This window comes from Aedes aegypti, chromosome 2 (genome assembly GCF_002204515.2).
Source record: "Aedes aegypti strain LVP_AGWG chromosome 2, AaegL5.0 Primary Assembly, whole genome shotgun sequence".
In the NCBI taxonomy this organism is placed as follows: Eukaryota; Metazoa; Arthropoda; class Insecta; order Diptera; family Culicidae; genus Aedes; species Aedes aegypti.
This window is the reverse complement of record NC_035108.1, coordinates 231,062,013-231,079,353: the sequence shown is the minus strand read 5'-3', so window position 1 is coordinate 231,079,353 and position 17,341 is coordinate 231,062,013. Positions and strand designations below refer to the sequence as shown.

Sequence of the window (17,341 nt, the reverse complement as noted above, 5' to 3'; positions counted from 1 at the left end):
TTTTGGTTTTGAATAATATAGCTTATTTGGAACAACTTTTGTTCAAGCACTTTTTTTAGAAACGCCATTTTGATAGCTAAATTGTCGAACAAAGCTGTGGGAAAGAAAGGGTTAATCTAGACTCCGCGTTGCTTGAGAAGAATATCCGTACACTTCATACAAATAGTAGGCGTTTTGTTTGTAGTGGACGGATTCAGATTCATTTCTGAGGTGTACGGATTTCGATCCAGCATGGTATTCAACCAACTCTCAAACAAACAACTATCACGAGATGAGCTTTTGAGCAATACTGTTGGCTATTTCTCCGAATCGGTTTTTCTCAATAGATGAGAATATGTTTGTGATCAATTATATCACTGATATTTTTACACATATTTTACTTGCCTAAAAATAGCCACGATAATGTTCGATTCATCCAACTTAAGTCGATTCCTGTCTCAATCATGTAAATTGATATCAACAAATTTACAGCGAAACTCCAACATACAACGCACTGCATACAACGGAACATATAGTTTTCCGTATATTTGATGTTTACCATTGTGTTAGCGACAGACCACAATAAAACGCCAAAAACTCTATAAAAAAGAATATATGAATTAATCCATTAAAATTTTGAACCAATGATAAGACTTACAATAACCAAGGATGATTTGAATCTTTTTCCACGACTGGTAAAATGGGGAAAATTGCCAACGCAATATTACTAGCAATAATCGATAAAAGTAAACTGCCTGAGTTGTTCCGCTTTAGATGGTAGCTGAGATATATTGTATTGCCTAACAAAAACAAGCTGAGAACGCTGCGTTGGAAAAACGCTATAACCTGAAATGAGAATCATATTAAAGTAAAATCATGTTGTTTACAATAAATACACATGTTAGTGTTAAATTAACTACACTCTTGGCAATGTTGATGAGGTTGAAAATATTGCTGATTCAATATTAATCCGTCTATTCTAAGGCGAAGTAGGCCTTCATTGAAGTTTATCGATGACTGTTCCTTATTCAACTCACGATTTATGCGAAGTAATGAAAGTTACTTGGTGTTAAAACAAGTTAAAACCAGGGCTGGGAATGGAACTGGAAGTAGGCCTGAATTTCGCAAAACTCACGTGGCACTCCTCTCTACAGTAGTTCAAAAACATGAATCTCATCAAGTAGTCAATTTTGGGTGCATGATATTTTTAAATCACTAGTGTCATTGCAGGCTGTAAATGCGAGAAATGCAGCGAAAAATATAACATTTTTTCTAAATTATGTGTCGGAACCCATAAAGTTGTGTTCTGCCAAGAAAGACAGCATTGTATAAAATTTTTCGTTCCTAGTTACACGAATCTCCAAGTTAACGGTTGGAAACATTGTGCTTGTTAGAATAAAGCATAGAAAAATACTAAAAAATATGCATGAGACAGCTTCCTTCAGTTTTTGTTCCAGTGCGCCGCGTTATACCCAGAAAAAATACAATCTTTAAAAGTTTGGGAACCTCTGAACTACGTTATTCAGCGAATGATTGCAAACATATGATTTCATATCTATAGGGCGTTTGATCTAACCCTCATCAAGATACCCGCGTGGAAATTTTTTTTAAAGCATTCGTTTTTTGTCGTTCAAATAACAAAATTATACTGGAATCCTGGAATCGTCAGTGGCGCTCTAAGTAATTCAGTCCTCATAGTTTATATTGATCCGAAAAAGTATCACCATATGCGTTGACAAGCAGAAAGTATGCTGATATTTTTTCAGTTGCGTTACCAACTGATTTTCATTAATTCTAAATTGTGACATGATATACCAACAATCATCAACGATGCGTACACATTTCAATGACGGTCTACTTCGCCTTAAATTGTGAACTGCAATGTCACTATGGCTGCCAAAACGAATGTAAATTCATTATGTAAAGTATTATTCAATGATAAATCGTACAAACAATGCCATCTCCAACACAGCAAACAAAATCCTTACAATTGAACATAACATATATAGAATATTGCAAGCGAAACGACTCCATTTACATGCTTTAACACTAAAAATTCTCACCCGTGTTCAGACTGAGCTGCATCACAGATTTTTCAACGTATAATCATATAAATAGAGCATCCTCGTTTGCAATTTTGGAACCGATTGAGCAAATTACAAAAATCGTAAGTTCTGATGACTTCTATTATTTGAAGTTAGGGAGCTTAAAAAGTTGGAGCAAATATACCGCAGACCGCTGAATCGCATGTATCGCAATATCGAATGAAATGGAAAGTCCACTTCTAACTTCCAAACGCTTCAAACTAGTCAAGCGATACATTTCTGCCTCTGCAAGATTAATGAAAGGTATGATTTGCACAAAATCGCTCGTGTTTTAAGCAGCCGATGTCGTAGAACGGAGAAATGCTCACTTTTTTTTACATATTTGGTATCAAACTCCATATAAATAAATGCATCATCACTTCAATACATCATTTGATTTTTTTAATTTACCATTGGTCAAAAAAGTTGAAATTTAGCGTGACTTAATTTAAATTCTAGTTTCTTCCCATACTGCCAAAAATGCACACTTGGTATTTCATTTACTCAATGCCTACTTTTGTCGGATGTTACAAATATGCAGTTATGGGTAGTGAAGGTACAGTTGTGTTCAGAATAATAGTAGTGAAAGCCGATTTTCATACAAAATGCTCAACTTTAGCATGCTGTAACTTTGTTTCCATATGAGCAATCGGCATGAAATTTTGGCAGTGAACTACAAATATACTCAATTTTATTATTACAAGATTTGAAAATTTTCACACTACCGGCTAAAAAGTTAAGCATCAGGTGAAATCGCTCAAAATAATAGTAGTTTTTTTTTTGTAAATTTTTGTTCAGCAACAATTTTGTAAAAAATTGGCTCGTTTATACATTCATAGCTTGGGTGGAAATGGTTGAAATGGTGACTAAAGGAAAATTCAAAAACTCAAAATACAGCAGATATTTAAATTATTATAACTACTATTTTTTGAGCGATTTCACCTGGTGCTTAACTTTTTAGCCGGTAGTGTGACAATTTTCAAATCTTGTGATAATAAAATTGAGTATATTTGTAGTTCACTGCCAAAATTTCATGCCGATTGCTCATATGGAAACAAAGTTACAGCATGCCAAAGTTGAGCATTTTGTATGAAAATCGGCTTTCACTACTATTATTCTGAACATAACTGTATATCACAATTACACTTTAAAGTATCATTAACAATTATTTCCAAATTTTAAGAAATATATAAAAACGCGCGGATTCAGGGTGTGCTGAATTACGGCACATTACGGTATTTTGTTATTATTCGGTTACTATTTCGTTTATTCGAGCGAATATTTGTAAAAATCGACATAATCGGCCAAATATTCGCTGCCCATAAACGCATAATTGTCCCATGTACATAGGAAACCCAGCAAACATGGGACTGACATGCATTTATGGGCAGTTCGGTACATCTCTACTTTCAGTTTCACTCAAGATTATAAGCTTAATTTGGAAAGTTTACGTGTCGTGTACATTTCAGAGTTTTTGGGTGTGTAATTGTTGTGTTAAAAAAGAAAATTTGTTTAATGTTAAATAATTATGAAAGACGTTGAATAATCATGAAAGATGCAACAGTACATACCGTCAACGTACCAGTACCCGCTCATGTTCCAGTAGCCCACTGGAAGCATTAACGTGTTCGTGTCTTTAGCCCGCTCACACGTTTAAAAAGTAAGGTAATTTAAATACGTACATAAAAAATTGTCCACAATATGATTCAATTTGTCGATCGTCTAGTAAGTAGTTTTCAAATTTACTTTGTTTAAACTTATCTTTCATCAGTGTGAGCGGGCTACTGGAATATGAGCGGGTACTGGTGCACTGATGGTAGTATATTGACTCAATCTTGAAATACTTACACATATTTCTGCACATCCAACAAATATCACAGATTGTCCAATTACTTTCATGTTGATGACTCTGATGTAGGTTTTCCACGAAGCCAGCACAGGAATCCAAAGAAATACTGGTAGCACAAAGTAGAATATAACTGTTTTTGGAGTTCTTTGCACTAAAATGAAAAAAAAATGTTTTAAATGAGGTTCCCAAATATACGACAAAAAAAAAAGAATACTCACGAATATTATACCCAATTATTAAAATAACACAAACAAATCCTCCCCAAATCAGTTTACGACTGATCTTAGAAAACACCGGTTCAAAAACGAAAACTTTGCTCAGTACTATCAAAATCCAACCAATCATTGCGATCGTTAGCATTAACAGTAGTTCGTGTTTATAATATGTTTGATAGAACTCAATCGCTTCCAATGTAACATCTATGAGGACATCGCATAGTGCTATCTGTAAATATACAAAACTGTTATAGAAATTCAATGCAAAATAAATTTACTATATTCACAAATTATACCACTTGTTTGAAGTTTTTTGCCCGATAAACTGATTCCATGTCATTTTTCAATTTGCTGATTATCGTAGCATAATCCGACTCTTTTTTGGGAATATTCCACTGAAATAGTTTCTGACTAGATTGATATTTGTAATGATCATACTGTTGATAAAGTTGCTCAAAATTTTTCCGCATGAACTCTGCTACGTACATCTGAAAATTTGTCATATATTTCTATTTGGTTGGAATGAAATTATCAAAATAATCGAATATTTACATCACTAGCATTCAAATACTGCTTAGGTAGTTTACCACAACTGTTCTTAGGAATAGCTTGGCCAAGAAGAGACGATAACAAGGGCGCAACATCGGCTTGATTCATATCCCACCTTGGAACGATTACACCGTCAATGATCGCGTTTTTGCTGTTAATAAAAATCATATGTTTAATAAATAGTAGTATTTTGTTTTAACCCTCTAATACCCAACCCCGACTTTAGACGGGGTACACTTTGGAATTTTGTGTGTTGAAATTTTAAAGATAACTTTTCGTTCTATGGTTGAACAGAAAGCTACCGCAGCTATCACAGTACTGTTTTTCACAAAGCATTATCGATAGGCTATTTTTCAATGCTTTGGACTGTACTAACATACTTTGATTAGATGGTTTCGTTCAATGATATAATGATTTTTAAACCTGCGGTAGAACTTTGACAGCTGCGGTAGAACTTGGCGGTTACCGCAGCACTGAAAATTTTCAAAATAACCGCAATATCTTTTCAGTTAATTTGTCATATAAAAAATCGCACAAGCAAAACAATTGTGCGGTTAAAACTACCATTTTAAGGTGATTATAGAACGAAGCCACAATTCAAATTTTCAAGAGCACAAGACTGGAGAAGCAAACAGCATTCCGCGTTGAAAATTTATCCCATTGGTCACCACCAGCAAGCAAGTAATTTGATTGATTTTCAACGCGAACTGTTGTCAGATTCTCCAGTCTTGTGCTCTTGAAAATTTAAAGTTTGGCTTCGTTTCATAATCACCTTAAGGGGTTCACTTAAGCGCTCGCACCGGCAATTTTCAGCAGACCAGATATGCACTTGATTTTATTATGTCTTTAGATGAAATCAAATTGATGAAAATGGTGGTGGATGGTCCCATAAACATAATAATTTGTTCTGAAATTCCATGGTAGTTTTAAGAATGGGCGTAATCAGCTAAAATGGTGGTTTTTAGCACAGTTTTTTATGTGTACCTTTTATATTTTTCTATAATCAACCTATCACAGAAGAAAAACCGGTGGTATTAAAATAATTTCAAACCTGTTTTTCCGGAACATAAAACAAATAAAAAATCTACAGCAAAAAAAAAAAACTTATATTTTCTAAATTATTGGAAAAGCTTGAATTTTTATTATTGCTAAAAATCAGTAATCAGAAGGGTTAAAAAATGTAAAAGGATAGGAAAGGTAAACAAAATATATAAAAATCAAAAACCAAAATTCATAAATTAGTGAATATAAATGCCTCATTGTCCAAAACGTGTTTAGAACAATTTTGGAAGCAGAAACAATAGCCAGCGTTAAAATAACATGAAAGAACAGTTTGTTTTCAAAAAAGGAAAGACATATTTTATAAATATACAATTGATTCGATGATCAAACAAGGAAATTCAATGAAAAACAAAATATTTAAGAAAGAAAGCTTGAGGCTTATGACAATTTCAGACTTGTGTCATTAAGGCTTATGACTTTTGCGCCTATAGGTCAGGCTAGTGACGTAAAAATCTCAGCTACATGCTCCTCACCTGATAAAATTATGCATGTCATGAACAAATGTGAAGAATGCTGAAAAATGACACTGAGCAACCCTTTTCCTAACCCATAATTTTCATTTGTTGACAAATGCGCAATAACATAACTGATTTTGAAAACTATTTGAAACTCAAGATTGTGGTCTATATTTTTTCTCTTGTAAATACTTACGCAGTATCTTCAATCCAAGCATTCTTCCAATGTCGAATACCCGCTCCCCAAGCCACGAATGGTGTTTCAGTTTCAACCGGATGTCCAGATCCATGTGATCCTTTATCTGTCATTCCATGATCTGATGTGAAGATGTATGTTGTTTTTTGATCATGGTTAGTTACACGATCAATTAACTGGACAATCGTCTCAATACCATGGTCGACGATGATAAGGTTATCTGTGAAAAGACTTCATTGGAACTGCACATTGAATTTGTTGACATTGGAAAATAATTCTTTGGATGCCTCACCTTGAATATGGTTTATGTACATGACCTGATGTGTCCATTCCCAATAAATGTAGGAAAAGTATTACTTTTTTCTTCGATGTGAGGATTTCGATATTTTCAGTTTTCTCAAAAAAATGTTTCACTTTCTCAAATACCCACATATCAAGGACACTGGTATTTGAACTTTTCGAAAATTGTTCTACTTCAGCTGGATAACTGTCAGCAAAAATTTTTTCGGAGTTCATTTCGTTTGAGAAAATTGACAAAATATCGGGACTCCCCCAACTATATGTTGTTTGGCTTCGGTTGAAAACAGAATCAAATTCAACGGGGTTTTCCTTCCATCCTTTGAATATGGCGCTTGGATCTTCATAAAGACCTGTAATTCATAATATCGTACTACGAATGAACATTTTTACATTTCTTTCTGCCAATCCTGGGGTTAGTTTAGGTTAGGTTAGATGATTATTATCGATAGATTTAAATGTGTAGGAGTTAAAATGAAAATGGAAATATGTGTTATGATAATGACAACATCACGTTTGAATTAAAGATTATCTTTTAAGCATGAAAATGTGGATAAATATTTTTATATTCGCTTATATAAAATGAAAATTGTTGAGCTTAAAACTGAATCGCACAGTGATTAATATGCGAAGGTAGAGAAAACCTCAAAAGTATCAAAAATCGATTGAACATGCCATTTGAATTGAAATCTGAAAGCTGAATTGGGAAGCAAATGTGGGATTAGTCAAATTATTTTTTTCCCTCATGGGGGAACAAATTGTTTGTCTGATTTCATGGAATTATGATGCATTTCATGGAATTATCATGCATTTGTCGAGTTGAAAATTACCACCTAATAAATCATGTCCTTGACCTTTAGACGCGATTTTTTTTTTGATCGATTAATGATTCCACCGAGAATCCGTCCAAAGATTCATCCGCTGATGCCTCTTGAAATTTCTACGGGGCTTTTTTAGATATTTTCTACTAGGATATTTATCTTGAAATTCCTACAAATGTTCCTCTGAGAACATCTCCAGAGTTTCCTGCTAAAATTATTTCAGAAATTGCATAAGAATTCCTTCATTGGTTGCTCCAGGCATTCTTTCAAGCAATACCTCTAAGTATTCGACCAAGGTAATCAATGAAAAATTTTTTTAAGGTCCCCTCCAGAAAATCCAGTAACGACGTATTAGATATAATTCTAGAATTTCAGCTAGAACAAACTTCTAAGAATTCTTTCATAAATGATTTCAGAGATTCAATAGGATTTTTTTTAAGATTTTTTCATTAATTCTTTAAGGCGAAGTAGGCCGTCATTGAGATTTGTACGCGTCGTTGATGATTGTTGTTAATTAATCTTACGATTTCGAATCAAAGAAATTCAGTTGGTTTTGCACTGGCTCAGCTGAAAAAGTATCAGCGTTCTTTATGCATGTTAGCGCGTACAGTGATACTTTTTCAAGTCAATATAAACTATCAAGACTGAGTTTTATCACTTTGAAATGCAAGCTCAAAAGTCATCATTGTTGCCAAAACGAATGACGGGCTATCTAGCCTTAAAAAAATCCTCCAGATTTCCTCATGAATACCCATAGGAACTTCATTTGTATCAAATTCAAGTATTGTCAAATCGGTTTCCTAAAGAAATCACGCCAGTTAATACCAAGGAACTGTTATAAGGAATTATCTTCATAGATTTCCCTTTTTTATATCGCGCGATTTCTTCACAAATATAGCTTAGAATTCCTCTGATCCTTCGATGATAATTTAGGAAAAAGGACGATCCTCAATGTTAAAAGGATTCTCCTTTTTATTCAAGGCATTGATTCAGGGATTCCTGCGAAAGTTTTTTTCAGAGATCACTTCCTGAACTATTCCAAGGTTTTTTCATTAATATTCCAGCGGTCTTAGCAGGAATTTCTCTTTGGTTTACTCTTGACCAACTATACCAAACCAAAAATTGTTCTTGAAAGCTTCAGAAATTATAAAAAAATTGTTTAGTTTTTTTTGCAGGAATTTCTCTTTGGTTTACTCTTGACCAACTCAAAGAACTCTTTCAAAGATTCTCCCATACGTTCTAGTAAGAATTATTCCAAAAGTTTCTTATAGGAATCCTTCCTTGGATGCTTTTACCTTCATTTACTGTGTCAAAAGTTTCCCTAGGTTTTCTTTCAGAGCTTCTAGCGGGAGTCTCATCCAGAAATTCCTACAAAGACATCTGCGGAATTTTCTCCTTACATTCATGCTAGTTATTGCAGACTCAACTTAATTTTTTAAGTATTTTATGATGAAAGAAAAAAAATCAAGGATTTATCTTCAAATATAAACACGAAAAACCCAGTAATTCAATGAAGAAATTTAAGTTTCTTCCTACTAGAGCGCGAACTGAACGCACGCTTAACCCTTTTACCGGCAGTTTCATTTTTTCACCACAAAAAAGTCTTCAAATCATAATAACTTTTCTGTTTCTCAATATGCTTGTACCATTTTTTTCACAAATTCTCCAGAAACTAATTCTTCTAGTATTGACCATTAGTCATCTGGTTTTGAAGATATTCCGGTATTCCTTGGGGAACCAACACTTTCCATATAAAATTTCTTTGGTCGCCATTTTGTTTTTACTCAATTTATCCGAAAAATAAAATGTGGGCCATATAATATCAAGTAATAAGGAGTTTCTCTGAAAAAATGCAAATCGGTTAAGTTTTCTCCAGGAAATCTCAAAATTAAAATATGTTTTTTTTTCAGTTCTCAAGATCTTGTTACGCTCGGAGTGGTACCAAAACCAAAAGCGAAATAACCGAACCGAATATGAGAGGAAATCTGAAACCTGATATAATTACGAGGGTTATGACGAAGAGTCGGTTTCCCTACGAATTTTGGAATACCTTCGAATTCAATGATCAAAACTAATAGAGATGCTAACAATAGGAGAAGTTCTTGAGAAAATCTGTAAAAAATAAGGTGTAAAAATATTGTGAAACAGAAAGGTTACCGGGATTTGAATATTTTTGTGGTGAAAAATGAAGCTGTCGGTAGAGGGGACAATGGCGTTAATCTACTGGAGTAGGTACATATTTCTTCAAAAAGTTATCTTTTGCCGGATTCTTCCAGGATTTTTCCAGGAATGTTTAAAATTTCCTAATTGTTTCCATCAAGAAATTCGTAGAGTACTTATACAGAAGCATTATTTTACAATCCCACCCAATACAATTTTATTTTATTTTACAAACAATTAGGTATTCAGGAATTTCAGGTTTGTTTTCTATTCTTCGAAGTTTTAGGTTTTTCGTGAATTCCCTTAAAAATACGTTTGAATATTTTCCCAGAAATTTATGCTGGAATTTTTTGAAAAGACAATTATCAGATTTTTAACCCGTATAGGCCTGAGTGAAAGCAAAAATACTAAAACCCTCACCGCTCAACGAATTCTTAACGGATTCAAATGATTTTTTGTCAGTTTATTGGCCCACATATCTAGTTTCTAGAAGTGGACAGAGGAACTCGGAAATATTCCTGTGGTCGGAGTTATTCCGGTGGGTCACTGGGTCAAGTCGGGTAAAAAAGGCTATTTTTTGGGACATGCCTAGTTACCTTTATTTATTTGCAATGAGAATCATTTTAATTTGCATAAATCATTAGGATTTGATATTCAGCATTATAAATGAAGAGTTTTGCATAGTTTAAAATAAACCGGATGTGGCAATTCGGATGTAATGCCCGGAAGAACCGGCTATAAATTTGTTGGATACTAAACCGTTTCAATTCTCGAAAAGTGGATCTCAACCATAATTGTGCACTAAAATGCGTTCCCATAAGCTTGGCACAGATGTTCAGATACAAATTGGGCACTTTATCGTAAGTTTGAGGCGTCCCGGGACCCGAAAATGGTCATTTGTAGCATCAATCAAATGCAAAACTCATAGTTATCAAATTCAATCGTTTCTCAAAAGGTTTACAATGATGTAATTTTCTTAAAATTCCGTCATATAGTGGCCACATTATAGCCGATTCTGGAAATTATCTGTGACTTGAAATTTGCCTACTTCCAGGGGCACAAACGCACAGTGCCTGTTCACCCGACCTGACCCAGTGACCCACCGGAATAACTCCGGCCACAGGAATATTACCGCGTTCCTCTGTCCACTTCTAGAAACTAGATATGCAGCCATTCCATGAAAAAACGATCTAGTGGGTCACCGAATTCCGTGGAAATTTGCTATTTTGTTCCTTACCCGAAATAAGGATACATTTCCGAAATAGGATGACCAGAAAAATCGCGATTTTGCATAATTTTTATTTTTAAAAATATAATAACTTTTGAACCGTTCGACCGATTTTCAATCTTTTAAGACGAAATGAAAGCTAAAGATTTTAACTTTTCAGAAAAAATATGAAACTTCACAAAAATTATTTTTTTACATGAAAAAACAATAAAAAATTTCCGTTTTTTCGTGTTTTGAAGGCCTCGGGACCAAAGGGGCTATTGCTGTTCTCATTTTTTCTTGAAAGTTCAGGAAATTTTACGTTTACTGTCAAATTTTCAGCGATGTATATTTTTTAGTTTTTGAGATATATTTTTTTGAAAATAAAAAATCAGTCATTTTTCATCGGCACATACTGTAGGTCTCAGCGCATTAGATTTTTTATTTTTTAAGTAATCATAACTTTTGAACAGTTCAACCGATTTCCAATCTTTTCTTATGGAATGAAAGCTCAAGATTTTTAGGAAAACATATAAAACTTTGAAAAAAAAAATTTTAAACATAAAAAAAAATGAAAATTTCTAAAAGAACTTGAAATTTTTATATTTTTTCATGTAAACATTTTTTTCAGATATTTTAGTTTTTTAAATTTTGTCTGAAAAGTTGAAATCTTAAGCTAATAGAAAAAAAATATTGAAAATCGGCTTACCAGTTCAAAAGTTATGATTTTTTGAAAAATAATAAAATCTAATGCGCTGAGACCTACAGTGTGTGCCGATGAAAAATGACTGATTTATTATTTTCAAAAAAATATATCTCAAAAACTAAAAAATATACATCGCTGAAAATTTGACAGTAAACGTAAAATTTTCTGAACTTTCAAGAAAAAATGAGAACAGCAATAGCCCCTTTGGTCCCAAGGCCTTCAAAACACAAAAAAACGGAAAATATTGATTTTTTTTCATGTAAAAAAATATTTTTTGTGAAGTTTCATATTTTTTCTGAAAAGTTAAAATCTTTAGCTTTCTTTTCGTCCAAAAAGATTGAAAATCGGTCGAACGGTTCAAAAGTTATATTTTTTTTTTTAAATTAAAAATTAAGCAAAATTGCGTTTTTTCGGGTCACCCTATTTCGGAAATGGTCACCCTAATCAAAAAATCCAAAAACACGTGTATCCTTATTTTGGGTAAGGAACAAAATAGCAAATTTTCACGGAATTCGGTGACCAACTAGATCGTTTTTTCATGGAATGGATGTATGTGGGCCAGTAAACTGACAAATAATCATTTGAATCCGTTAAGAATTCGCTGAGCGGTGAAGGTTCTAGTATTTTTGCTTTCACTCAGGCCTATACGGGTTAAAGATTCAACTATGAATTCTTATGGGAATCCCTCGTAGGGCTCCACAAGATATTTTTAGGATCCCTCCATCAATTTCGTCAGGCATACCATCACTTTCCAAATGCATTAGAAAAGTATCGTCAATGCTTTTCAATAGAAAAAAAATACCCAGAGCTGACCACAATTCGCTTGAGAGGTTCAGGAATTACTCATTTACATTATTACTCATACATATTTAGGAACTACTCGAAGTTTTTTTTTTTTCATTCTATGCGCATTTCTCCAATCACTTCCCCTGGTATATTTGTTAAGGGGTTTCTCCAGGAACTCATACAGAAATTACTCTATGCGTTCCTCCAAGAATTTTTCAAAAACAAAAACAAAATCTCCTACAATACCATTTTTTTTCTAATGCTAGCTCTTAGAAGTCATTCCAGGACTCCTTTAGATAAACTTCCAGTATTTATTACAAGAGTTACCCATGAGTTTTCGAAAATCTTTGGAATTAGGTACCTCAATTCTTGTGGAGATTTCTCCATATATTCTTAAATTTCTCCATAGAAGCTGAACGATTTTTTTTCACAAATACATTCAGGAATTCTGTACTAATTTCTGGGAGTATTCCTTCAAATTTTCTAGCAAGGATTTTTCCAATTTCTTCCATGATTTTTTCTTCCCAGAAAGTTATAAAATTTTGAAAAAATCCTCAAGAAATTTCTTAAAATATTTCCTACTCTATTAATTCCTTCTGTTTAATAATTATGTGAGAATTTCTTCTAAATTTTTTACGAGAATATTTCCATAAGTTGCTGAGATTTGTTATTTGGTTGTATATCTCCAATATTGTACAAATTTCTTCGACGATTTTTTTCAAGGGCTAAGCGTTCTTAGCATTTATTTCAAGAAAAATGTTGAAACCTAAGAGTTTTCTGGTGTGTAAAGTAAGGGCCTTTCTTAGCCTAGTGGTAATATTCGCGGCTGCAAAGCAAACATATGCTGAAAATGTCAGGGTTCGATCCGCGGTCCTTTTTATAATGGAAACTTCCTTGACTTCCCTGGACATCAAATTTGCAAGAAAATATACTATTTTTATAATCTGATGGTTCAGAATTGACGTGCCATGAACATTTAATTCAAGCTTTTTATTTTGCTCACACAAACCTGCAAATAACGCTACATGTCCTGGTCTGGACTCCGTTGGAACTCGGGTGTGCGATATTCCAAATGCACCGTTCGAAACGATGGTTTTTTGCAAATAGCCTGTCCTGTTTGCTTCATGCTGAAGAAATGATTCCGCTCTTAATCCATCGGCAATAAATACAACAACCCTGAAAATATTGAATCATGAAAAGAAAACAGAAATATAATAATACCCTCCCCTAGGACGTGTAATCTTGCCGCGATGGGTGGGCTTACCCCATTAGCACTTATATGGGAACCAAAGACATGTCCAGTCGTGGTGGTATCACATCAGGAAATATTTGTTTAATGCCGCGTCATCAATCATCTGGCATAGATGCATCAATCTTACGGATGTGATCCAACGGTTATCCTGTTACCAGGCATCGGGGTAACAGGAGCCGTAGCCACGCTTTGATGCAGATAGGTTAGATTTTGTTTAAATGGTTATAATATTGACTAATGAGGAGAATGACTAAGGATCCATCGAGTAGAATGTGACACAAATGTTAATTTGTTATGCTTCTCTCATTAGAATCATAATAAAAAACCACATTTATTATGTTGGTATCATAAAACTACAACAACTTCATTCTCGCAAAATTTTAATAAATAGATAGGGCTTAGGCGCGATGAAGCTTTATTTTGTCACCGAAAAGTGGATCCGGACAATAAAAAAATTACTTTCTATTTCTTTATTATTTCTAGTATAGTTTCTGACACATAGAAAAGTATTTACGACGATTCTAAATCAAAACAGACGAGACCAGATTTGAATATGAATAGATGTATAAAACAAACTGATCAAAATCATTATTGACCAACATGACAAAAGTAGTGAACTTAAAATATTCAACTTGTCCAAGTACTAATAAACATGTTAAAATGGATCTTTAGCAATACTGACCAACGGGACTGAGGAAAAACTAGATCAACAGTCAACACATATAGTTTCCGATGTCGTTGACTATAATCAGCGATGTAGTCAAACGTAATTCAATGAAAACTCACTAAATCCTGTTTATTCCTAATACTAATAGCTTTCTTTCTTTCTTTCTTTCTTTTCATGTATAACAACTAACAACAACACCATCACGAGGGAGCAAGTGGTCTGTCGTATGTATAAAACGTCGTGTTTGGAGCCGAACCACATAGATCAGCACGGACACGGATCGAATTAATCAGGGTGGGTGTACGGCTGTCAACTACAAACAAAGCTCGCCTAACAATCATCTCTAACGCGGGCCGACCCAAACAGCATCATCTCTCACGCGGGCCGACCCAAACAGCACAGGTCGAAAACGCGGGCCACGCCAGGCAGCAAATGCTGATGCTTCTCAACACTCAAACAGCAGGATGTCTAGCAGCCTTGTGAGCCACACGAACACTTCCACAAAACATGAACGGTAGGCGCACCTCGTTGCGTATACCTCTCCCTGGAATTAACATCGAACTGAGGTAAAAACGATCCATAAGCGTTGGTGGGTATACTAAGAAAGGGGTAAGTAACATTTTTAACTTTTAGCGAACGCATATTGTATACCATTTCAGCCCCCTACATATTCACCCGCCCGATAATACCGTACCAATAGCTATGTCTATCCAAACTGTAAACTAACTTGAGACATTATTCAACTGAATTCTCATTTTGAGAAGACCTCAGAACAATGACAATAAGACGAACATAAAGCACATCGATGACCAAACCAAACACATTTACAATACATTAGATTTGTATGACTATTTAAAACCAAACACTTGATTCATATTTTGAAATTTATTCATATAGTATAACACATCACGTTTCAGACTAGTAGCATAAACGACTAAAATACTAGATAATACATGACGTACAATGACGAGGCACTTCAGATAGTTTTTGTTCGCGTACAGATGGAAGCACATTTCATGTTTTTTACTTCAATAACCTTCATTCGGAAAAAAGATCTCCCTATCGCTATCGTTTGATATAAGACCGCATTCTGTATAATTAACATTTTGTGTCTATCATTGTCAAAAGATGCTTGGAGATGACATCTGTGCTATAATTTGTCAACATAGACTACTACAACATAGCTCTGTATGTTATTTCCAAGAAATGCATTAATTAATAACATATATTTTCATGTCGCTTATCCATGCGTAAACAAGAATCCAAATTGCCCAGGACTAAAGGCTGACTATACAAACATGACTACGGGAGGGAAACTGAAGCAAAAACAATTTAATAAAACTACTTCTGCACAATATTCAAACAAAATAGTGTTAAAGCGGGCAACATAGCCTATTCCGTCTAAATATTGGCAAAAGTAGAGGTAAAATTTGCACTACGAGGTCCAGCACAGACAAAGAAGCTGTCATACAGCTCCAGCTGGAAACCTCATAAAAAAAAAAAAAAAAAAAAAAAAAAAAAAAAAAAAAACAGAAATATAATAATTACAGACATATTTCGCTAAAACTAAAAGTAAAAAATATATGGATTTTAAGCAATTTTCTATTGTCTCCGCAATATAATATATGGCTCGAAATTATGCCCCGCTGATTCAAACGTTTGTCCCAATATGGGCAAAAAATGGTTTCGAAGCATTTATACAAAAACTAATACACCTCCAGGCATATTTACGATATACAGTCGACTGTCCTCATCTCGATATCGAAGGGACCATCGAGATAGAGTAAAATCGAGACAAAGAACAATTTTTTAATGAACTCCAAGAAAATTAAAAACAAACAGACCTTATTTCGTGTTTGAAATTTGTTTTGAACCACTAAAATCTAGTCTAGTAACCTATGATAAAGGGGCATATCGACAAACGGAGATGAATGAAATCACATCGAGATATGGAGAATGAAAATGTATGCAAATTGAAGGGATTGAAAAAATCATCGACATAGGGAGAATTATCGAGATGTAGAGAGTCGACTGTACCTAGGTACGCCCTTACATAGAAAATAAATAAAATTTGATTTATTTTTTTCTCCATGTTATGGAAGTTTAAAAGGAAATTACAATTTTCACGTTTTACAAGAGTGAAACTATCTTACTTGAATAGCATCCAAACCACTATAACATTCATACCATTAGCTTTGTATTGAGCCGAAAATCTTAGAAACTCTTACCCCACGCGAACTTTTGCCCCACTTTACTCTATGAAGCAAAGAAGGCTGTCGATTTTACCATGAGTGGGCAACATTTTTTCAATAGCGTTTTCAGCTGTCGAAAAGCCAGAAACCAGGGACGAAGAAAAACATGCTCACTATACTCAATTCACTGACATTTACACTGATAAGGCAAAATAAAGTGCCAGTTTTCGAATTTCTCTCATTGATTTGGTTCAAAGTCTCAAGTCTTTTTTGATATTTTATTTTTGATTATTCTTTTAAAATTGCACTCACGAAATTTTGATGAAAAAAAAGTTTTACTCAAAGAAAAAGAAAATCAATTTGTATTGAAAAAAAAAAAATAGTGACAAAAAAGTGCCACTTCCTCCTTGGCCCCAGAAAAGATGAATTAAAGAAAAATAAAAAGCAATTTAATAGTTAATGTGTCCTCCTTTGGCCTTAAGGCCTAACTGAAGGCGCTTTGGCATGCTTTTCACCAGGTTTTGTAGGTGCTGTGGATCTAGTTCATCCCAAGCGCGCTCTAAGGCTTCAAAATAATTATTTTTGTTGGTAACACCAGTTTTGTCAACCCTGGCATCGAGAATCGCCCACAAATTCTCGATGGGGTTGAGGTCTGGACTTTGTGGAGGCCATTCCAGCGGTTTAATCCGACAAGACCGGAAAAAAGACTTGGTCTTCTTGGCAGTATGCTTCGGTTGGTTGTCCTGCTTAAATATGAGGTTCTCTTCAAGGCCCGCCTGGATCAGCGAAACCTCCAGATTTTCCCGCAAGATGTTGATGTAGGAATCTGCCGTCATTATCCCGTCGATTTTCACGAGGCATCCT

At 34.3% G+C, this 17,341-nt stretch overlaps 1 protein-coding gene across 1 annotated transcript in view; it reads right to left on the bottom strand.

The window, feature by feature from the left end:
- Window positions 1-17,341, bottom strand: part of LOC5569975 (GPI ethanolamine phosphate transferase 1) — a 45,000-nt gene that overhangs the window by 12,287 nt on the left and 15,372 nt on the right. Inside the window, exons 3-11 of the mRNA XM_001658809.2 lie at window positions 13,376-13,542; window positions 6,682-7,039; window positions 6,390-6,620; window positions 4,680-4,827; window positions 4,424-4,615; window positions 4,131-4,356; window positions 3,912-4,063; window positions 638-825; window positions 385-578 (exon numbers count right to left, since the gene is read on the bottom strand). Of these exons, the coding sequence (XP_001658859.2) occupies window positions 385-578; window positions 638-825; window positions 3,912-4,063; window positions 4,131-4,356; window positions 4,424-4,615; window positions 4,680-4,827; window positions 6,390-6,620; window positions 6,682-6,905 (1,555 nt within the window). The 5' untranslated portion in view covers window positions 6,906-7,039; window positions 13,376-13,542. The remainder of the gene's footprint in view (window positions 1-384; window positions 579-637; window positions 826-3,911; window positions 4,064-4,130; window positions 4,357-4,423; window positions 4,616-4,679; window positions 4,828-6,389; window positions 6,621-6,681; window positions 7,040-13,375; window positions 13,543-17,341) is intronic.